Here is a 24,388-nt window from a genome sequence, read left to right on the forward strand (position 1 = left end):
TAAAAAGCTTATGCCCACCCTTGCTGTAGGCCCCTTTTAGGTACTGGAAGGTCATTATAAGGTCTCCGCAGAGCCTTTCCTTCTCCAGGTTGACCAGCCCCAACTCCCTCAGCCTGTCCTCATATGGGAGGTGCTCCAGCCCTTCTCTGGACTCGCTCCAACAGGTCCATGCCCTTCTTATGTTGGCGGCTCCAGAGCTGGACGCAGCACTCCAGGTGGGGTCTCACCAGAGCAGAGGGACAGAATCACCTCTCTCGACCACGCTGCTTTGGATGCGGCCCAGGCTGGGTTTCTGCAACGAGGTCTCCCTCAAGAAGGCCGCGCGTAGGCCAAAAACTCCGCGGTCCCCAGAAGGCGGCCGGGGGGAGGGGGGCAGCGGACCGGCTTGGCCTGGCCCGGCCTTGCCTTGCCCCGGCGGAACTGCGGTGGCCCGAGGCCGGGCTTTTTGCGGCGGCAGAACCGTGAGGGGGCCGCGGCTCCCGCCCGCCCTCCAGGGGGGCGCTGCAAAAAGCGCGCACCGCCTTCCCTCCGCCGGGTGGCGGCTTGGCCTCGCCGGCTTGCCGTAGCGGGGCTGGTGGGGGAGCCGCCGCTGCCGCCACCGCCGCCGCCGCTGTTGCCGCCGTTAACCGCCTGCGGGACTTCCGCGCTGGCGAGGCCGCCGCGATGGCGCAGCAGGGGCCGAGCGTCACGCTGTCTCTCACGCTGCCCATCACCTGCCACATCTGCCTGGGGAAGGTAACGGCGGCGCCCCTGCCCTTTTCCCTCAGCCCCTTTCTGTGGTGGTGGGCACGGAGCGGGGAGGGGAGGGGGGAGTCCGGCCTCTGGCGGGGTCGGCGCTGCGGGCCACGGCGAGGCCCCCAGCCCCGACCCCTCGGGCTTTGTCCATGGGAAGAAAGTTGGGGTGGGAGATCCCGTCCCCAAGGGGGAAGAGGAGGGTCCTGGCATCAGGCAAGGTTCGTTGCCACCGTTGGGATGGTGGCTACCGTCCCCCCCCTCCAGGAGTCCCCTGGGGGCTGTTAGAGGGGACCCCAGGTCGCCCCTGCCCCCCAAGGATATTTGGCTCCCAGGGTGAAGCTTTTGAGGTTTGTTTGGGGTTTTTTTTTTTCCTTCCTGTATTTGTAGGATAGTCTGTGCTAAAATACCAGGTGAGTTTGTGTTGGAGCACGGTGCTGTGTGGTGGAGGATAAACGGAACAAAGAGGAGATGTGTAACCAAGTGGATTTAAAAAAAAAAAAAAGGAAAAAAAAAAAAGCATTGAGCCATGCTGCAGCAGGCTGGAGAAAAAGTTTTTCCACTTTCTGACCCTTTCTTGGTCCCTTTCTCTTCTCCTTGGGGAAGCAGAGGGCCCAGAGCTAATTTCATAGCTGTCACTAATTGCTTCTCAGATTCTTTGCTTATTCTCTGTTTTTTTCTTGTTCCCTTGCTCTCCAAAACAAAACAAACCTCTTAAAGCACAACAGTAATTACAAGAGAAGAAATAACCTTCTGTGTTTGTACTCTGGCATTTGCTGTCCGGTTTCTTTCTACCTCGCGTGGCCTTTACTCTGAGACCTTTTCTGCTGGAGTGGTAGCAAAAGAATAGGCGCATTTGATGTGTAAAGTAGGTGTAGGGCTGGTAGTGAAAGTAGTCGGACATCTCCCTTTTCTCAGCTTTCTTAACTCTGACAGAGGGTGATGCTTTTAGCAACCACGCTTATTGGTTTCTTGGCTTTTCTGCGGAAGCCAAGCAAGACTTCCTGGCTGTGGTCCTGTTACCTCTCCTTTTCTATATCCGTTTAATGAAGATGGAGGGGAATACAAATTTACTGTGTCTGTAGCGCAGAGTGCATCCTCTTGAAATAGAGGTGAGTGAAATCAAACTGACAATATATTTATTATCTGAATCTGATCCTAGTGACTTTCTAATCTAAACACTTGATAGATTCCTTAGGTATTTACTCATATTTTGCTGTAAAGTCACTGGGTTATTTCAGGCCACTGTTTCATATTTCCACTTCTTTTCTGGAGTTGGTCAGGAATATTCCTGAGTTTGTACTGGAAGAGATTTCCACGGTCTTCTTACTTGGTATCTTGCACTGGAGTAATTTATTATTGTTATTTAAGTGAATCTACTGGTGATATCGGTAATAAAGGTATTTGAATGCTTTCCTTTTTAGATGCATGAAGCTGTTTAAATTTTGCCAAAGTTGACAGCTCTGGCTGTCCTTCTAATACACATGTTTGTCTCTAGCTTGGAACTTCATTGGAAAACTTCGTCAGAAACAGTTCTTCTCAAGAGTGAGGTTAGAGGAAGAAAAAAGTTGTTTAGTTTAAATTTAGGGAAAAATCTTACCAGTTTTGTCCTGTCTTGTAGGCATGTCACAGTTTAACCCCAACTGGCAACCAGGATGTTCAGTCTTTCCCTCCCCAGTGGGATAGGGAGAATCAGAAAAAAAAGAAATATCGTGAGTTGAGATAAAGACAGTTTAATAGAACAGTAATGGAAGAGAAGATAATAATAACAACAGTAGTTATAAAAGAATGTACAAAATGAGTGATGCAGTATAGTTTCTCACCACCCGATGATGGATTGCCCAGCCCATCCCGAGCAGCAATTGCGGATTCCTGCTCTGTGCCCAGCACCCATTTATCTACTGAGCGTGACGTCTATGGTATGGAATATTCCTTTGGCCAGCTTCTCCTGTCTGTGCTCCCTCTCAGCTTCCAAGGGAAGCTGAAAAAGTCCTTGACTTAATATTAGCATTACCTAGCAATAAATAAAACAATACATTATCAACATTATTTTCATACTAAATGTAAAACATGGCAGCTACTAGGAAGAAAATTATCCCAGCTGAAACCAGGACAAGGGGGGAGCAGAAAGTGTCTCAGAGGGTTGACATATTCTAATACTTCTGTGGTTTGTAGCATAGGCTTCAAACTGAGTAGAAGGCCTACCCTACAGTCAGAATGTACTTCTTGCTATCTCTGCAAAATTTGCAAAGAACTGACTGCAAAACAGAAACTATTTCACTGTGCATAATGGTAAGGGGATAAAAAGAGATATTGAAGAGAAACTCACTCAATAATGTCAGCTACTCGTTTTTAATGAAGCAGAAATCTTAAGGGGGGGGGAACATTAGCCCATTTTGTTAATGTGAGCAGTGTCGTAAAGTATATTGGCAAGATGTGCAAATAACCATTTATAATAAGAGTTAATTGCTTGGATAAATTTCGTGTTTGTTACCTGAATGTTCTTTTAACACAGCCTGGGCTATCTTCTAACATATCTTTATTCATAATTAGTGAGCAGATCAGAAGCCATCCGCATCGGGCCATTAGGTTTACTTGTCCTAGAATGACTGAAGGATTCTCCTGTTGGTTTTGGTGTTAACAGTTTGCTGGGGCTCAGGCACAGGATTCTGTGTGTGTGTTGAAACCCCTTAGGATGTCTGGGAATTTGTTCACCGGTATCAGTGTGCCTGCTTTTCCACGCGCCTGCTCCTCCGTTAATGCGGCTTGAAGGTGCCTTCAAAGTTAAATAGATGTGTACAGGATTTGATTTTGATCTGAGTGGGAATCACATTATGTGTGGGGAAAAATCAGGAAATTGTTCAAATCACCTGGCTGATCGAGGTTTCCCAAATGAGCTGTAGTCTTTCTAGGCATTATGGTCGGTTAAGGAACTGAAACTGTGCTGTAATTCAAGTGAAATGCTTTTTTCGGTAATGAGTATGTTGTGATCCCCCACTCCTCCAGGCTCGTTGCAGTTAGTGGCTCAGGGACTCGGTGAAGGGCAGTGGCACCCCCAGCCATTGTGTGACATTTCAAATAGCATCTTCTGCTGCTGTCGCAGGGGTTGCTTTGTGTGGATCCTGAGCCAATGAAAGTATAAACCTCAGCCCTGAAATGAAACTTGTAAAGGTGTGTAAATCAGAAGCACTGTACCCTAGAGAGTAATAAATGTGACTTACTATTTTGCTAGAGATATGGAGTAATCATTCACTTGCAAGAAGTGCGCTTCCATGTCAGGTTTGGAGTAACCGAGGGTCTCTTGCTCTCTAGGGGGAGACCTGCACTCCCAAAATGTCTTTTCCTGTTTGGATTATTTTATGTTATTCTGCTCCATATCCTATCATTGCTCATCTATACAACTATTCTCAGACTGCTTCTGAGTAAGAAAGAAGTATGGTCAGAGAAAAAGTTGAGGTTTTTTTTCTTCTTGCAGCTGGTGGGAAAGCTGGAGAAACAGTTTTTCTCTACTAGAAAAAGAGCTAAATGACAAGAAAATCTCAGTTATTAAAAAAAAAAAAAGTTGTAATATTTAAGCATTTCCAAAGCATGGGTGTGCTAATGTTTGCATTAATCACTACAAAAAAGAAAAAAAAAAAGCTTCCTTCATTAGAGGTGAAAGTGTGCAGAGACATGGAGGAGTCGCTTAGTCTCTATTCACACCTTCAATAACTTGAGTTTCTGTTTGTGTATAGATAAATCCTTTGGCTGCCAGAACTATCATAGATTTTAAAAAGATTGTGAATCCTGTAATGTGACAGAGGCATAGATAGTAAATTGGAGAAGAAGCTGGCAGATCTGGACCTTAATCCAGATCCATGTGTATGTCAATGGTAAAATGCTTGGGCTTTAGCTTGTGCAACGCTAATTGTATGGGTAGGATTACTGCAGGGCACATCTAATGTGTTTTTGAAAGTGATTTTTGGCTTTCCTTTCCAGTTGCTTACTCTCTCCTGCTAAAGATTCATTTTTTCCTTTTTAGTTTGACTACTAACAGAATGAAAGAGGAGGATTTGGGGGACGGTGAGGACTTCTTTTAAAATTGAAAGTGTTCTCCTGAACTTGGGTTTTAAGTGCAACACAGTAGACTCTGAAGTAACAGGTGATGATACTTTTGTTTCAAAACCCGTTTCTTGGGCAAAGAGGGCCTTAGCAATCATTATTTGATTTTCCTCCACCCCGTAACACAGATACTAATGTTAAGTCTTAAGAGATTTGAGAGTGTGTATTACAGTAAACTGTAACAGAAGCTGCAATAAAGCACAGATTAAAGGGGAAAGTAATTTTATTCCATATCATATTTAGTCCCTCTGTGCACACTTACTTTCAAACAGGGTTTATAGTTAAATGATAAGGGAGAATAATGCATTGTCATTAATATTTTCTAAAAGTTTGTTTACCTTGCTATTTTGGAAGGGGAGGGAAAGCTTCTTGAAAGGGTAAGTGTCTGATTGGAATATTTAATCCTTCAGTTAGCTGCCCTATTCTTGGGTAATGACTTATTTAGTAGCAATGCATATCTAGCAGGAGGCTTGAATTAGTGATTGCTGGTTCATGTTTCTACTCTGTGGTTTTGGCCTTTGTCCTTTTAAAGCTATTTCCATGAAGCTGATTATGTGCAGGCTAGAGTTAATCTGTAACGCTATCAGTTTTAGTGCCACCTTTTCCAAGGCAAAGTGTTGGTTGTTGCCAGGAGCAATCGCTCATTCCCTTACTTTTGGAAATCAGTTAATGCATGTCTTTTGGTTCTCTTCTACCTAGGGAGGTGGATGCATTTCACTGGAGTGGTTGGCTGCAGTTCTTGGAGGTTGTGGGGTGAAGGAAGAATGCCTGCCAAGTTAGTACACTTGGTTAATGAGCTCCTGCAATCAAGGACCTTAGTTTTGCAAAAATGGTTATAGCTTTGGTGCCTTCAGTAATAGGGAAATTTGGTGTTGTGAGTCAGGACATCAATCCCAGCTAGCCCTGTGAAACAAGTGTCTCTTTCCTGCAACACCAGACTTTCACTGAGAGGCAGAATAGTGTATTTTCATATTCTGTTACCTGAAAGAATTTTAAAGTATTCATAGTGTCTGTCTTTTTTTTTTTCCTTAATGCTAAAAGGTCCGTCACCCGGTCATCTGTGTAAACAACCATGTCTTCTGTTCCATTTGTATTGAAGTGTGGTTGAAGAACAATAATCAGTGTCCAGCTTGCAGGATTCCCATCACACCTGAAAATCCTTGCAAGGAAATTATAGGTAAGGACAACTGTAGGCTTTGAAATAACTTTCTGGTATTTACTGCTCAAGGAGATTCCTTTGAGTCCAAAGACATCTGGATATTTTTTCCTGTGTTTTTTTTTACCAGCATCTAAGGAAGATCTAACTTTAAGTCTTTCTGGAAGCATACATAATAGCTACATGGTAAAAATTCCAAAGATGGTGTGTATATTAATGGCTAGATTATTCAAAGGCAGCAAGTACCCTGTGACTCTAATGATAGTTTTATAAATCTTGGTTGGATGGTGCCTTTAGTTTTAAAAAATGCATCTCGCTTGATGTACTCTACCTATGTATTGTAGCCTGTTGACCTAAGAGAATGGCATTTAGCTGAGAAATAATGTACTTAAATACAGAATCTTTAATGAGTATGTAATCTTTTTTCCTTGTTTGTTTGTTTGGTTTTGTTCACCATTTCTTCCCCTTTGCTTTATTTTTAAGAAAATTCACAGAAATAAAACAAAGCTACAAGAGCTGAATGAGGACCTGAACTTCCCCAGAGCTAGAAAATACCATGATGTTTATTTGATATAAAGTGTCAGCTCTGCTGTTTGGTTCTGAGAAGAAAATACATCTGAACAATCTCACTTTAGAAACTTACGTGATCTTGTACTAATTTTATGTAGGCTTGATTTCCCCCCATCCCTCTTAGCTCTGTCTTAATGGTATGGTTCTAAATAAGATAGAATTCTGTCAAGGAAAATGCAAAATTCAAAAATTCAAAAGTTGTCTTCCTGCTGTGAGGCAGGATTTTGACTTCTAAACATCACTAATAGATAATCCTGTTTCACCTGTTCTGAAAATGAAAGGACTTTAAAACTCCCATGGTAGTAGATTGGTCCAGTATTAGCTGTATTTGTAGTTGATAATACGAAAAGCACTGTAAGGTGGGTTACTAGCATTGAATTGACTGAAATAAGAAACAATATTAATGTTTTTTTCATCCTGTGCTGCTTTAGGAGGAACAAGTGAAAGTGATCCTATATTTAGTCCGACAGTCAGAAAACACCTACGTAAAACAAGACTCGAATTGCTCCACAAAGAATATGAGGTAAGGACATGGGGAGTGTTGTGACTTTCCAGATGAACTGCAGCTGCTAAATTGCTGCATACAATTGGTCCTTTTGCTTTGAGTCCCATTGTTTTTAATTTGAGTAAAGGTTTATACTGAATCTACATGAAACTCAGCTGCATTAAGATTCTACCTTTTGGCTAAAGTTACGAGAGAGCATTTGCTGGTGCTTGAAGGGGTCCCACTGAAGTCACAGTGATCTTCTTTCTATGCTACAGGTAGCCAAGTACAGCCAATTCTATAGTTTTGTGGGAATTCCACCCCCAGGTGGTATGGGAGGGTTTTCTTTATGCATATTGGGTGTTGGGGGCTTTTTGTTTTGTCTTCGATACAAATGCCAACATTTTCTGAAGTAATTACCTGTTGCTCAAGAAGATTAAGTTACTTCTTAAAGAATGTTGTCCACTGGAACCTTAACGTAGGTTAATTTTTATCATTGTTGCTTCATTGTTTTCTGAAAGTGAGTGAATGCTTGGAAGTTTGTCTCCACTCTCCTGCTGGAAAAATTGCTTTTTCTTAGGAATAAGGTGGAAAGGTGTTAATAAGGAGTATGCTTAGTTTGTTTTCTCAGCTGTTGTTTCTTTAGTAGTAGCAGTATGAGGACATGGCATATTTTGCAAGGAGACCTGTCTCACAGGGAGGAGAATGAGAGCAAGGAAACGGACGCTATATATCCCCTTAACACTAGGGAAGAAAGAGCTGTCTTTTTTGACAAGCTTGCCTGTAGCTCAGGCTCTTTCATCCTCTTTGAAAGGAGTCAGGAGAAGGAGGTTTCCTGCCTTTCTATTGAATCACCTCCAAAATCACACAGATAGGAATAAGATGACATAATCTCTCCCAAAAACTAAATTTAAAATTACTGTTCTCGTTTGGGGGGGGAACGGGGGGAGCAAGCTTGATTATTTGTGCAAATATGCCTTGGATTTATGTAAGTGCCATATGAGGCCTCCTTTAGTAATCTGACCTTGAGCAACTCAAGTGTTTTAAATTGGTGAACAGTGTAAAAGATATGTTTTCAGGATAAATTATTTCTTTTCTCTCTCTGGCAACAGGCTTTTGAAGGTTTTTGCTTCTCTGTGGCTTCAGACAGATACAGCTAAGAGCTTTGTTCTTTGCATTTTGAGAGTCTTTCCTAAGATGTTGCTCCTTCTGTGTAGCTGGAGCAGCCTCTTCCAGGCAGTGTTCTGTCTGTTTTGAATCTTCAGACTTTCAGGATCTAAATGTGATGTTTCAGAATGATATGAGAGAAACATTCTCAAATAACAGCAAATGAGTCAGCAGAGGACGACCTTAAGAACACTCTTGAATACAGGAAATCCTCCCACAGAGTGCCCTAATAATAGATTCATGTTGCTGAATGCTTTGAAGCTTTTGGTCTGCCCGCCAGTTTGTTCAGGATCCTTTATGTAGCCAAGGGATTCCCTTCACTAAAACCTTCACTATGCTTGAGTGTGCAGGTTGATTAAAATCCCGCCTAGAGCACAATACATAAGCATACTTAGATATATGTGTAAGCAAAGGCATGCGTCTGGGCTTGCCAGAACCCATGTTTCTAAAGTGCTGTGGGAACTTGCCAGTATTATTTAATTAATCTCACACATTAGTTTAATTCATGTGTATTTCTGACACCTTTAGGATGAAATAGAGTCCCTGCAAAAAGAAGTGGAAGATCTGAAAGGTAAAAATCTCAGTTTACAGACACAGCTGAAATCTCTTCTGGATCCCACAGCATCAGTTTTGTCTTGCCAAAATGAGGAAACTAGCCAGTCAGCAAATGAAGCGGGTGCCAGTGGCCCAGAAACCCCAGAGGAATGGAGCAAAAAGCTGAAAGCTGCCAATGAAATGTATGAAAAAGTGATGGATAATGTGGAAAAGCTAAAGGAGGTAATAAATACATTTCTTCAGCTATCTTGTAGTGTAACTGTTTCGTGTTAGTTAAACGGGAGTGAGAGCTAACATGACCTTTAGGTACTTCATAGATCCAGAAGAAAGAGGAAAAAATTGAATTCCAGTGACTGTTGGTGTATCACAGTATTTCCATATAGCCTTAGCAAGTGTCAGATGTTATTGCTTGTTCTAGTGAGTCTTGCATGTGACTCTTCTTCAACTGCTCTGTCACTCTATGACTGGGTAATTGGATTATAGTAGCACTTGTCAACGGTATTGATGACCAGATTTTTCAGGCTTGCAATAATCTATATAATATATCTATTTTACAACATTCAGTGGCCAAACACAGTACAGTTGGCTGAGGCAGATTTTGCACTATTGCCCTCCCTGCTAGCCGATATTTTTGGTGCAATTTGCTGAGACAGAGTAACTTGACCCTTTGACCAAAAATAGACAAGCTTCAGCATTTTATGACCAGAAGATCCTTTACTGGAAACCTGCGGCTTTTTTATACATCTTGAATATAATATAAAAGAAAACCTGATACTGCAGAAGGAGGGATGCAGGAGATAGTCATGCGAAAATACATCTAAATAAAAATATCTTGCAAAATCTACCTGCAGGCACAAGAAGGATCACCTCAAACACTGAAGAAGAGTGAAATTTCAAGATTAATTTGAAAGGCAAGGTGGAAAGAACTGGGCTTGCATTTATTCAAAATGCTACCTTTATTTCTTCTATTAAGAGTCCTGGGTTGCCTCCTGCAAAACCAAAGCATTATGTGTTTTAGGAATTTTTTTTTTTTTTCCCCTCTCTAAGCATTAATAGTGTTTACACTTTTCCTGTGCTACAGACTCAGAGGCCCACATTATACTGTTCTGCCATTCTATTGTTGTTAATGGGACACTACTAGATTTACCTCTGTAGTTTAAAGCAAATTCTGGCCCTAATTGGATGGTGAACACTAAAGGGAATAAACTGAGTTTCCAAAACTAGCTTTCTCAATAGCTTAGCTAGACTCAGACTTCAACTTTACAGGCTGGGACACATCTTTTGCCCTCCTAAGAGGATCTCAGGGGCTTCAGAGTCGCTTGTGGCTGGCAAAAAGCGATTTGCAGCAAGGAGTTCTCATCTGCCTATTTTTTTTATATTTTTTTTCCATAAAGTTAAAACTGTACTGCCTTTTTTTTTTTTTTTTTTTTTTTTAAATGTTGTGACTAAAGTTTTTAACTTTTTCCCTAGGTAAGAAAAAGAAGAATATAGCAGGGACTGAGGGAGGGGTGTATTTGGGTTTTTTTCAGTATAACTTCAACCTTAGCAATAAAGGTTTTAAGTTTATGGAGTCTCTGAATTTGATTAAGGGTTAGATACAAATAGAGGTTTAGATGGATTTTAGCAACCAAGTCTTAAACTGTGATCATTTAGGATGGAAGGTCATCAAGTCCAACACTCTCTTCCCATCTGTACTTGTTCAACAGCTGCTCACTTTCAGAAGTACCTAAAGTCACTTGGCTCTTCTTCTTCTTTCACTTCTAAGCATGCACTGACCAACCCCAGTCTGAACAGCAAGACCTCATTCCCACATACACTCAATCTGGAACCAGAAACTTTCTTATCCCCTAAAGTACCTGACTCGAAAGCTTCAGCCACCCAGCACTTCTCAGTGATACAGTGTCCTCAGAAATTGTTGTTGCCATCAGTTTCTTTTTAAAACCAGTCTGAGTCAGGAAATAGCAACCACCTTTATCATTTAATGTCCTAAAGCAAAGATTCACAAAGTAGGCATTATTACTTTGAGTGGATTCGTAATGAGTATGGAAGTGGTGATACAAACACAGTAGTAGAAACATTAGGCAAGGTATGCTCATTAATAACGCAGTTACATGAATTCATGTATCTCGACATTGTGCTGCAAGTGGGAATCCCTTGCAGATTACTGGCTTGGAGAGTAGAGCACTCTGTGGGCAAAGGACACCAAAGAGGTTCAGTCCTGCCTTGCTGTGTGCTAGGTGGGTGCCCTGCCTACCAACTCTACACAAGTCATGCAATTTCCTATTTGATTGTGTGGCTGAGGGAAATATGTCTCTGGAAAGAGTGAAAGATCTTGGCCATGTTGGCAAATGGTTTGATGCTCCTTTGGAAGTGAGGTGTCCTGGATTCTTACTCATTGCTTTAAGAATGGTTTTTTGTGCTTTTTTTTGAATACCAAATAGTTGATAGCCACTCAAGCCCTGGCCTTACCCTTCCCATTCCTGCTTTACCAGAAGTCTCTATTTACTCTTTCTGCCCCTAGGAATATTGTGGCGTTTGGGGGGAGTGGTTATTTTTTTTCTGCTCCATTTCCCCTACCTCGCACTGTCTTAGCCTCACCTGGAGAGGTTGCTGGGGGTATTCATCTAAGCATTTAGGGTTTTCTGCCTCTCTTCTTGCGCTGTTTGATGCTTCTGAAAAAGTACATTTCATTCATGAGCCCAGTTTCATAGCTTTGACTTCGGCTCTAACTCCAGATCGTACTTTTATTATGCAGTGGAAGCGTCGTCCAGCTGAGGCTATGAATTATGAGTCCTGGACTGTGGGGCTGTTTTCGGCATACAGAGATGGAGCAGACTATGAAGTACACAGAGTATTTTCTGTTTGTTAGGATGGTGGCATTCATTGTTCTGAAACACGGCAGCAGGAAAACTTCTCTTTATATGAAGTATCTTGTTAACAAGGATGTCCGTTGAACTGAGAAGAAGGAATTGACCTCAATTCAAGGAGTAAGAAGGGTTGTGAATCAGGAGTCTTAATCACAATGTCCTGGAAGAAAGTGAAGAAAGACTGCAAATAGCTTGTCGTAATGGATTTACATCCATAGGATAACTGTGCTTTAAAAACAACAAGCTAAAAAAACCCAAAGCAATCTTACTCTAATTTGGAATGGGGGAAGCTGTTCAACATTAGTTTTGCTGATACCTGCACATTGTAATGTTAATGTACTTAACGTATTTAGTCATGTGGAAAAAAAAAACATGGAATCGCCATTAGTACATCTCCTTAATGACTTTCTGTACTAACTAACATAGCTGTGTTTATTTCCCTAGATAGGACACTTGCGATGTATTTTGGGAATATAAATAAAAAATGTCTGTTCGCTATTCAGTTTTGCAAGCCATTTCCCATGGTGATTTTTAAGTGGTGTCCCTGTCTGAAGGCTGCTTCCTGCCTTCACATTTCTAGTTCTGTCTCTTTAAAAAAGAGAAACAGCTTGTCCTATAAATATTAGAAGTCATTTCTGGTTTACTGTGTACTTATTTTTTTTTCCCTTTTCTTTTCCTTAGGCAAATAAGAAACTGAGCATGGAAAACAGTAGCCTTTTAAGAGAGAATTTGCGACTAAAAGCTGAAGTTGATAGTAGATCACCCCAAAAGTATGTGAATATTTTAAAAGCTACCATATTTTATTTATAGACTGTTTAACTGTTGTAGGACTCTAACCTAAAACTGTGGTGGTGTACATGGTGTTTCGTATGTGTCTCCAGGTAGACTTCAGAATTTTTGTCCCTATAGACTTGGGTGACAAATGCAATTTACAGAATAGCAGAAAGTCTGCAGTGAAGGAACATGACATGACGACACGGGCATTATCTGGACAATATTGAACAACTGGGTTTATTACTTGAATTCTACAGTTAACTTATTTTTGTTATTGGGAAATTTCTGAATCTGGTATATGGTCAAAGTAGAAGGTCTGTTACTGAGTTCAGAGGTTGTGGTTGTTTGTTTTTGTTTTGTTTTGTTTTGTTCTTCCTTTTGCTGCTTTCAGGGTTTGTCCTGTGGACTTAGGCTCCCTGTTCAAGGAAAGTCCCTGATAGCTTTGCATCTGGGCAAGATATGTAGAACCGTGCTTCTGTAGCATGAGAACATAATTCCCAGAACTGACACCTGTGTCATTAAATAGTTAAAACATCAATGACATTAAAAAGCAGAAATATAGCAGCCTACAGCTGCATGCTAGGTACTCCTCTCCTTGGAAGCACTATATGGAGCAACATGTTATATTTTCAAAGTTGCATTCCTTTCTTTCATTGTTTTTTTTTTTTTCACCTTTTTTCTCCCATTGGTTTGGAACTGAGAAAGCTAAGAGCAGCATTATACGGTGCTTTTGATCAAGGGGGTTGAGAGATACCTGTGTAATGCGAGAAGAGAGCTCTCTGGATTTTGTTCCAGTTCACAACTCACTTTCTGGAAGATGAAATTCATCCTTATAGAGAGCTTGCTTGCCAGACTGCTTGTCATTCAAAACCACAGGAAAGATGATGCACGATCCTTGTGCTATGCTGTTAAATGCATAAAAGTACATTCTGCCCTGAAGTCCCCTAATAAGGGGGAGAGAGCCCTGTTTAAGGTCTTGGCAATGGAGAGGGCTTTAGTGGCATGGAATATCTTTTCCCATAAGATTTGAGAGTGAGTTGATAAGGATGGCAAGCTTGAAAAGTAAATATATGTAACTAAATAAATCCTAGAAAAGAAGAGCTAGAAGAGACCCAGATCACCTAAGTTGATTTTACTTTACTGATGTCAGTGAAGACAATTCCTATTTCTTCTTGCTTGTGCATGCTTTACCATCCTGTTGGTCAGAAAAATTAGATATCAGAGGAGAGTGCGTATGAAGAACTAGTCTTTGTTGCAAGCATATTATTTTTTCTGTCTTTTGCCAGTGTGGCCTAAAACAATAGCCAGTCACTTTCTTCTTTAGAAGCACAGGTATAGCCAAACGTTATTAGAAATTGGACAGTGTGAAGGTCTGTTTTGCAACCCAGATACCAACTAGATTGGCCTGTCTGTGGCTCTACTATTAAACCTTTTTAGGTTGTTTTTTTATAGTCTCCAGAACAACTAGTCACATCCTACCTTCTTGTTGGGAATAACCTTTGGCCCATGCTAACTCTAGAACTGTGCATGGGAATTGAGCACAGAATCATGGAATTCTGAGAGTTGGAAGGGACCTCTAGAGATCATCTAATCCAACTCCCCTGCTAAAGCAGGAGAGCACATGAGTCGAATCAGGCTTAAGCTGGGCCAGCAACAGTTCAAACACTTCAGGAGTGTAGACAGATGCATGTCTGTAGGCTGCTTCTGCTGTCTTCAACTTTGGCTTTCTTTGAGCCTAGTGGTGTACTACAAGAATTGAAGTATATGCAAGGAAAAATTTGTCCTGGAGGAAACCCTTCCACACCTTAAATTTAGCAATTTTGATACACCCTGCCTATAGCCATTCAGTCCTAGTCATGTCTTACAGACTGAATTTATCCACTTCTTCTAGATAAGTGTGACTTAAATCAGAAGTTTACTTTTTCTTTTACTTGGTTTTGCTGTATTCTCACAGCTCTCCACTGTCTATGGTTTCCAGAAGCAATAATGCTTAGAACTGGGTACTAGATTCCAAATGGAGTCTCAATAGCACTAAGTAGAGCAGAAAAACTGTCTTGTGTCTTACTGCGTCTTATGTTGACATCTTGCAATACCTTTTTTTGTTGCTCTGGCACTTCTAGCATGAGTGGCCAGTACCAGTTCTGATAAATAGCTAATTAGAAAGTTATCTTCCTACCTCATTTTGCATTTGTGCTGCTAATGTCCCCTCCCAAAGTGTGAGACTTTACCCACGTATTGGCTTTCTTCAAGTTGATGTTTTGATGCACGTGTCAAGCTTAAGGCAATTCTTTTGAATTTCAGTCATGTCCTTAAGGTGGTAGAAAGTCTCTCCCATCTTAGCGTTGTTAGCGGATTTCATAAATTAATTTTCACCCTTGTAGTAATTGGTCTGGTCAATATCTAGACCAGACCTAACATCAAGACATTTTTCAAATGTTCTTCCAGTTCTGATGGCAAACTTTGATAATATCTAAAAGGTCTTTCAACGAGGCTTCATACATTGAACAGGGCTTGCAATAGCTGTTTTCTTACCTTGCTTATGAAATTGGGAATGAAGGCATAAGCATCAGAGCCCAATAATGTCATTATAATTAAACTTTTCTGGGTGGGTACGTGATTTGCCACTACAGTTGTTTCAGTGTACTTTATTCAGAATTGTTCAGAAGGCAATTTTTGGAAGAAGTGTCTGAATGGCTTTCCAGTGCAATTTAAAATAGCTATTGGATTGGATCTTTGTAATTTAGTGTCACCACCGTTGTTTCATTTGTCATGTATTTCCTAGCTTCAGATAGTCAGGTATGGATTCATGCTTAAGCAACTGGCTGGGTAACTAATGAAAACTTGTATCAAATTATTTTTGAAATAATTTGTCAGTATTCAGCCCCCTTATCACAAATGTAGTTCGTTTTGTGCATAATGACACTGGAGGTAAATATCACAACCTAAATTATTTTAATAGGCTTTGCTTCATAGCAAAGGAAACACTGATGGCAGATGAAGGATCCCTTTGTAGCACACACTCTACCTCTGACATCACAGGAAAAATATAATTAGCATTCTTCAGTGGTCAATAAAAAACTTTCCTTTTATCATAGTCTTGAATTGTTTTTTCTTTCTTCATATCCATTAAAACCTGCTGAAAATTGTCATGTATATCAACAAAATTGACATTGTAGCCATGTCAGGGATTTTTATACAATTTTTTAATTGATGATGCTGATTAATTATTTTTTTTCCTGAAACATTTTTGAGAATAGATCTTCACCAGAATACCATACTATCATATAGTTGGGACATAGGTCTGAAAAGGAAATAAAGGTAAGTTTCTTGCTCTGATTCTTACCAAAGACCTGTGTTAGTCTCCCATTTGTCAGGCAGATCAGACTGATTGTTTAATGGTTGTTGCTTGCTCTTTGTTTGCTCTTTCTCCTGAGGAATTTTCAGTGACTTCAACTTTCCTGATACAGAACAGGAAAACTTCTAAAACTTAAGTTTTGCAGGATGATAAAGCCCTATTACTTCCAGCTCTACTTAAAATAGAAAACTGTTAGGTCTATTGGCAAGGCACAATGGATCTAAAAGCATTTTTGGCAGAGGGCTGTTTGCTTTTTACCTGAAGGAAAATAACTAGCAAGTCCATCTACTCCAGGGTATAGTGTATTTTATGAATGGTTAGATTCAAATTAGCTTGAACCAGACTTCTAGGCTTCCTAGGAGTCTTTTCCCTAAATATTTAATTTCTTCTGCCAGTTAAAATCCCAGTCTGAAAAACTATTTGTAACATGCAGAATGTTGTTGCATTATCTCCTTTCTCTGGTTTGTGAGTTGTTTTATTGTGGTTGTTTTGGGGTTTCTTTTTTCACTTTCTCCAGTTTTACTAGACACAAATCTTGTCTAGATTTGTGACTTCAGGTACCCGCACACTGAAATCTAAGGCTGTTGACTATTTAGGTTCCACTCATGCCAGACTACGTAATTCATTCTGCGTTTCACTGAGCCTACAAATGGGCTTCTAGTAACCTGTGTCTAGGTTGCAGAGGGTAAAAATGCTGCTGTCTTCCTTGGTAGAAAACTGGGCTACTTTCTCACTTCCCCACAAGCTTGCTGTCCCAGAGGGGTGGTCATTTGCAAAGACCAGCTGCAGTGTGCCCTTAAAAGTAAATAGGAGAAAATGCTATTTAGTAGCCTTCACAACAGCTTTGAGTTCTTGAGTCCTAGCATTAAATCCCAAGGAAGCAGCCACTCTAGGCATGAAGAGTTAAACCTTAAGCAGGTGGGTAAGGACATTCAGATCTTGCTCCTTGGTTTTGTGGGTTTTCCGGTGGTTTCTTTGTAGTAATTCTGAAGTAATCCTTTCTGACTTGTTGCTGTTCCCCGACCTTAGGTATAATCTGGCTTTCTTATGGGGAAGACCAGGGCTGCTTCCACTGAAAGATGGTAAAATGCTTGGAGGGGCTTTGCATATTTGTCTGAATTCACCCAATTCCTTAAGTGAAAGAAGAAGCTCATTTCAGAGAACGTACCTGACTTCTGTTTAAATATTGCTGCTCTACAGTCATCCAGCAAACATCCAGGAAAGCTTAGCCTTACTTTGTGATATGAAGGAAGTGGACTTCCATGACACTCAGGAGAGATTTCATGAGGAAGGCCATGCGTCTTCAGATTGATTTGTACTCTGTGAACTGTGTGATGAAGGCAGTTTACTGCCCAGTGTTTCCTTATATTGAAAATAACTTGGTTTTTTGCAATCTTAGAAAATTAGCCGTAGCGTTTCTACTATTTTCTTCAAGAAGGAACCTTTGTACACTTTCTTCTGTCAGCCAGTCACTGCTACCCAGACTACTACTTCAGTGGAACCAAAGTCCACTGTTGTTTCATTTTTTTTCTGGCTTCAGATCTTAATAGAGAAGCCTGTGTGAGGTGTATCTCTTTTTTTTTTTTTTTTTTTTTTTTTTGCTTACTAGGAAAAGTACAGTAACTGTTTTTTCTTCTTAAACATGCCTATGCAAATATCACACACTTTTAAGGCAATTGTATACAACCTGGGATATTGTCAAGATGTTGCTGCAGATCACCTTTCATAGTTGATGTAGAGGATGATTGCAGAACTCATTCTCATCCAGTTGCATCTTGTACATGATATCACAAAAGGGCTGTAGAAACTAGTAGGGCTTTCAGCTGGTTTGTTCTTGGATTTCCTGCCTTTTTCTTCCCATCTAACTGCAGAACCCAAGGGAAAATATGTATCTAAATGATGGGACTGGGTTTGGTTGTACGCTCTGGCATTGCCCCGATCCCAAACTGTGACAAGCCCTGACTGTACATTGTCATTTCCCACTTCTTGTCCTTTTGTTTCTGTTGGAGGATGGATCATGTTCATGTATCTGAGCTGCAGGGCAGCACCCAGTCTGGGCTATCAGGTTATTAGAACTGGAGAGTCATCTTCTGTGGTATCCTTGCAGCCCCAGTCTTCTGTATATGGTTATACAGGAAAACTATTTTCTGCAGCTTCTTAGTATCCACAAAGAGAAATGTTTGTATGAGGTTGTGTGGTTTTAAACTGAGTTGATGTGAGTTAAGGGCTCAGCTAGACAGATGTGCTACACTCAGTGGTTACTGATGTGTGAAAATAAACCCCTAAAGCTGAATTTACAGAATTGATAGATAAGAGAAGAAACAACTGGAGAATTTTTTCTCTTGTTGGTGAGAGACTATTAAGCTTCCTAAACAGTTTCTAAATGGACATCTTTGGGAGAGCCTGAGCGTAACTGAGGGAGCAGTTGTGGAATAATGTGAAAGAGCGTTACTCAAACATTATAGCTATGATGTTAGTTCTTCTTGTTCACTGTAGATGAGAGCTGACTGCGGCTTTCTGATTGGTATCAAGTTAGAAAATGCTGGGACAAGAAGAAGGAGGCTGAGGAAAGGTCCTGAAATCCAGTGTGACCTCAGACACTGTAACATATCCAGTACATCTGCCTGGGACTGGCAGCTGTGATATAGGACCTATAGGAGACCTGTGTCCTTCCAAAGTGGTAGCTGGAGGCCAGCAGCCTTGTAAAAGACCTTAGGCCATCTAAAATGTCACTACCTGTCTGTTGAAGAATCCAAACCCCACCTGAAATGTCTTTCTGTTCATTTTGAGTCACCACTAGTTTCTCTGGGCTTTCAGTTTTCTATAGAAAGGATGTATTTGAAACAAATGCAGTGAGATACAAACTCATTGTTTAAGTGATACAACTAACGAACAAGACCCTAACACTGAAAAGACTTTGTCTATGTGTGAGGATATGAAAAGTGCTCTTTACCACATGTATACTGAATACCTTAACTTCTACTGAAGAGTGTATGAAATTGTTACCAAGTGTGAAATGGTTCAAATACTTCAGGAAAAATAATTTATTTGGAGTGTTGAGCCAAACTTTAATTTATTTTAATGTAACTGCATTCTGTTATTATCATCAGACCATAACATTTCAGCTATGGCACAGCTCGCTGTAGATCTGAAGGGAAAAGAAGAGGAGATCTCTTAGGAGAGTGGTTTGGGGAGATGGGGAGGTTTCTGGCTTCTTTAACCAAAATACATGTGTCTTTTAAGCTGTCTGCTGACCTGCCAGATCAGTCACTAAAACACCTATGTCATGCTCTGGTCTGGAGTAACTGGTTTATATATGTGCGTTGTAATATGGCTGTCTTAAAAATCCATGTTCTTGAAAATTGGGGAAATAAATGCATGCAAGTCTCAGAGCAGGAACAGAAAGCAACTACTGCGCTGATGCTTAACGCAGAAGTAGCTGTTTGTAGGCAGTATGTCAGATGCTCCATTTCTGAAAACCAAAATTCCCAAGCACATCCCTCTACAACAATTAACATATTAGTGATGCTATTTGGCTTTGAACAACATACTGTATTTTTTTTTAACCTGAGGACACTTGTTATAGAAGTTGCACTTGAGAATACAGTGCTTCTTCCTCATAAGCAAATCTCAGGCTGTCATTTGCATTAAATAAACATATTACACCATTCTTCCATTAAAAAGGAATTGCCAGGTATGCATATAAATGTAAACATGTTTAATTTTTATGTCAAAGTGTCTGTTACAGCAGACCCCAGAAAATCTTGCTTAAGCATTTTTCCCCATCTCTTGCTTAGCTATTAAGCTAAATTGTATTTTTGCATCATTTTTATATCCTTTATTAAGCAGTGTAAGGTTTGCTCCTGTAAGGCTGAGTGAACAGGTCTATTAGAGAAAAGCAAAATAAATATTTTTGAATCACCCTAGGAAGCAGGAAGGGTCTTACTTGGGCCCTGCGGTGCTACAGTGGCTCCTTCAGAATTTTAACCCAAAATTTGAGTTCCTTTTACTGAAGGAGGGAATAAGCGAAAGTGTGTTGTTTATGAGGATACTTATTTCATTGTAACCCCTTTCATGTGAAAACATAATTGAAACATTCCTGACCTGTCTGTAATTGTGCTGTTATCTAGTTTCATAGGGGAGAAGGAGGAACTCTTGTGCACCCTTTCTCCCATTTCCCTCTTGCATGCAACCAGAAATGGAGAAGCTGTAATCAATTGAGAAAACCTGTTACTAGTTAGATTAAGCAAATGAAAAATGTTCTGTCTTCATTTTTATGAAGACAAAGGTAATTGGATGGAGGTAATGGGGGGGGGGGGGTGTCCTTGCCTCAATAGAGTTCCAATCCAGACAGCTTCTTTTAGGGGAAAAAAAGAAAATCTTACTAAGTGAACACTCCTATTCTAAATATAAAACGACTACCTTGCCATTTCATGTCTACAAAGCACATACCAAAACTGTGGCACATACCAAAACTGTGTGGAGCTTAGGGTGGTCTAGTAGCAGCTCTGTGAAAGGACTGTCTTAGACTGTTCTGTGAATCTTCCCCACCACTGAACCATCTACACCAAAATTTTCAAAGTCCTTTAAATATGTAGAAGCAGTTGAACGATGAAATATGTCAGTAGATCTGGTCGCTTGTCCCCAACTTGTTTGACGCTTGTGATACCCCTTATTCCTTTCCCCATATTCCTTTCCCCAGCTGCCCGCTTAACTGTATTGCAGTTGTCAGCATAGAGCAGTTTCCTATTATTTTGGGCTCAGAAATTGAAGAAACAAAATACAGTTCATTTTTTTGCTGGAAATGCTCGCATAGATTCATGGATATTTTGCCAGCATAGTCTCAGGCTACAGGTATACCACCTCCAGACCTCACTGGTTTAGGGGTTACAGTGGGAGCATTTCGCAAAGGGGTGAGGGGATGGAATGGGGAAAATGGAATGGGAATCCCCTATGCCTCTGAAAGATGCTGAAGGAGGGACAGACAAAGAAATGGGGTGGAAATTCCAAGCAGTGTTTGTGCTGGAAGAGTGAGTATAAACTTGCGCTGTAACATGGAGCTGCAAGATGGAAAGTGGAGATTAGTGTAAGCCCCACATACAGAATTGTCATTTCTTTGTAAAATAAAACCTTATGTGACAGAGTTGTAGGGTGGCTGCAGGTCCTTCCCTCCTTCCTAATAATACCAGAATTTTAATTGTTTTTTCTTTCTGTAAGTGGAAAGCCTCGGATTGGAGAAGGGAATTCCCTGGTGCCCACCTGTCAGTGACAGGTCAGAATTAGTCAGGGCATATAGCTCAAACCTTCACCTGCCCTCTGGGGAAGGTCAGTCTTGAAAGCTGCTGGAGGATGGGGGGAAGGCAAGTCCGTATCCTGGCAGCTGAAAATGTGCTCAAGCTGGAAGCCCCGCGAACACGCAACTTTCACAAACCACAAGTAGCAGGGTTTTTGTGTTGGAGCTAAGGAATAAATTAGATTGTGCTGGTTGTAAAGCTCAAAAAAACAAGTAGCTCTGAAGTAAGTGGAAGTATTGTCCACGCGGTGGCCGAGGAAAGCTGTATATCTAACAGGAGCATAATTGAAATCATCTATATAAGTATTTAAACCACCTCAAAGGACTATTGCCATTTCTGAATTTCATATTGGCATTTTATATTTGACAAGGTGACATTGTGTAAGAAATGTATTGTAAAACACTGCTGTACTGTAGGAAAATGATTGAATGTAAATATTTCAAGATGTGGACCACTGTTCAAATGTTATCATAAATCTTTGCCATTGTTTTAGGGGATAATTCTTCATGCATATTTGAGTTGAATTGATAGAACCAGCCCCTGGAAGGGTAATCTGCTTGTTATTGCCTTACTACCACTAATAGTTTAATTTTGGCTTTTCAGGTGTTCACCTCCACCTGTAAATTATATACGATGATTTATTACTTTTTTTCATAAGTACCAGGGAAAAGTTCTGACTTTTGTTTTCAAATTAACACAATGTTTAATAGCTTTGCTCTTTCTTGAGATGAGCTCGCAAAGCACCACAAGAATGTCATTTTCTAGCTTAATATTTTCTTTCTTTTTTTACTTTTTGCAGGTTTGGTAGGTTTACAGTAGCTGCGCTTCAGTCCAAAGTAGAACAAAGTGAACGTGAAATGAACCGTCTTAAAAAGGCACTGGAAAGAAGTGATAAATATATAGAAGAAATGGAGTGTCAGCTTTTACAGCTGAAAAATGCAGGCGAAGGAACCCAGGCAGTGAGTGTTGTTAGTGAGAGAGCGCTTTCCACAGATGCTAAAGGAGCTGAAAACAGTGAAGACACAACATGTTTGAAAACCCAAGTTGAGGAGAAAAAGGCTTTGACTACCGGTCAAAGTCCTGACAGTCTTGAACAGCTGACAAGTGGTGGAACTTGTTTAAGCTCTTCTCGTCAAGACGGTTCAAATGGCTCAAAAACCCAGTGTGCCCCAAAGAAAGAACTATTTCCAGGGTGTCAGGGGGTTCTCCTGGATGAAAATACTACAAATATGGATGCTTGCTTAGAAGAGCAGTGGAATAAAATTGATGAATGTACCCCATATAAGGATGAAGAACTTTATGATCTTCCACCACCATGTACTCCTTTTCTGTCTCTCAGCCGCCTTCAGTTGAACACTCCTGATGGAAAAGAAAATGCAAGGAAATCGTCAACATTCCTGAGAAAACTGAAATTTGAAGAGTTTTGTGACACTTCAGATGATTGCAGCAAAGATTCTCCAGAGCACAGCACAAGCAGCTGTAATAGTGAAAAGAAGCTGAACTGTTTTACTACAGGAAAATCAGGGTTTTGGGGGACCTGCCCAACAAATTTTGCTGAGAACTTAGATTTTGATGAATCGGAGCAAAATTCAGTACCTAGTCAGTCAGATGAGACATCAGCAAAGTCCAGCGATAAAACAAATTCTTGCTTACCTAAAAGATTACATACTCTCTGCTCTTCTGAAATGAATCGCACGAGAACCTCCAGTGAGGCATCTATGGATGCTGCCTACCTCGATAAAATTTCCGAGTTGGACTCAATGATGTCTGAATCAGACAACAGCAAGAGTCCATGCTATAATTTCAAGTCTTCCGATCTTGATAATTCTTCGAAGTCAACAGAGTGCTCTAAGCTTCTGAATGAAACTGAGAAGAAACTGGAAGAGATGAACGGGGAACAGAGCATGAAGTGTCCAGAGACAAGCAACCTAGCAGTTGACAGAACTGGCTGGAAACCTGCTATGTTTTCCATCCTCTCCCCATCTGAGCTAGATATGAATGACCACTTTCCACCATTTACGGGCCAAAACGTGGTAGCCAGTGATATCAAACCTCCGAACTGTTTATTCCAAAGAGACTTTTCCCAGAGTTCGCTATTCAGTAACTCACAAAGGTTGTTCGAGGAGCAAAAGTTTGGTTCCTGCTTTCTAAAGATGTCATCTGACCTGCACAATCCGCTTAATCCTCCTTGGGTGTCCTCCTTTATAACTGAGAGGAAAAATAAAAATGTCAGTCAGTCGACCAAGAGGAAAATTCAAAGCAGCCTTTCTAGTGCTAGTCCGTCGAAAACCACCAAAAACTGACTCTGCTCAGAAATCGAACGTGACTCAGTCATCAACCTGCAAATGTTTAATATTTACAGGTGAACTTAATTTTTAATGACTTCCATGCAATCTGATCCTGCCTTTTCGACTATGTGAAAACTGAACGTTCCCTTGTCCATTACAAGCTCTTTCCTAGGGAAGAACCATTCCAGATTCTTTTCTTCGGCTGGGCATTTTGTTTATTTGGGGGGGTTGGGTTTTTGGATGTTCTTTTATGTTTTCAGGTTACATGATCTTCCAGTTGTGAGCACAGCTAATGGCTCCTTTCAACAGGACAGTTTTGTTTTAAGTGGTCATATCAAATCGGTCATTTATGTAAGAATTTCTTTTAAAGGTTACATTTCCCATTCCTAAAGATTACATTTTGCCCATGTAAGGCAGCTACTGGCTATGTATCCTATGGATTCATGAAATCGCTGTAAAACAATGTCAGTTGCTGTAAAACTTGCCTCCCAGAGGAAATGTTGCTGCTTGGACTGTTTCATAGCACTGGACTGGACTGAAACTCTTGTTTTAAGTGGGTGTAAGGCAGCAGCCTCTTTCTTTTCAGGGTTACAGCACTTCAGTTAGAAAAACGTCTCTTCTTTAACACTGCAAACATGGCTTGGATTTTTTTGAAGTTGAACACCATTTTTAATTTAGTTCCCAAAAAGCATTGTTATGCTAAATGTGTTCAGTATGCCTGTATAGACCATAAAAATGGGTTTGTATGCTAATGATTTGTTTACCTAATGTGCACTGAACATTTTACATTAATACTGTACCATTTTACATTAATACTGCATGCTTTTCTATGTGAATTGAATAAAACATGTTATAAGCACTGTAATCCTTGATGTTGCCTCAAATATTGAATTAGCAAAAAGAGAATGGGGAAACTTTTTTGGTTTTCATAATTTGGAAAATATCTAAGTTTCGTAAAACATAAATGTGAGCTTATTCACCAAAAAAAATCAAATCTCCCTTCCTCCTCCTTGTTAGACGTATTACCATTCTAGTGTCAGCATCG

General features: G+C 40.5%; 1 protein-coding gene across 1 annotated transcript; it reads left to right on the forward strand.

The window, feature by feature from the left end:
- The first annotated feature begins 606 nt into the window (after positions 1-606).
- Positions 607-24,206, forward strand: OBI1 (ORC ubiquitin ligase 1). Its single transcript, XM_074156785.1, has 6 exons — positions 607-735; positions 5,875-6,010; positions 6,991-7,082; positions 8,739-8,987; positions 12,314-12,402; positions 21,855-24,206. Exons 1-6 carry the CDS (start codon positions 664-666, stop codon positions 23,356-23,358), a joined length of 2,142 nt encoding a protein of 713 aa, XP_074012886.1. The 5' UTR covers positions 607-663; the 3' UTR covers positions 23,359-24,206.
- Positions 24,207-24,388: the final 182 nt, after the last annotated feature.

Source organism: Numenius arquata, chromosome 1 (genome assembly GCF_964106895.1).
Source record: "Numenius arquata chromosome 1, bNumArq3.hap1.1, whole genome shotgun sequence".
NCBI classification, from domain to species: domain Eukaryota; kingdom Metazoa; phylum Chordata; class Aves; order Charadriiformes; family Scolopacidae; genus Numenius; species Numenius arquata.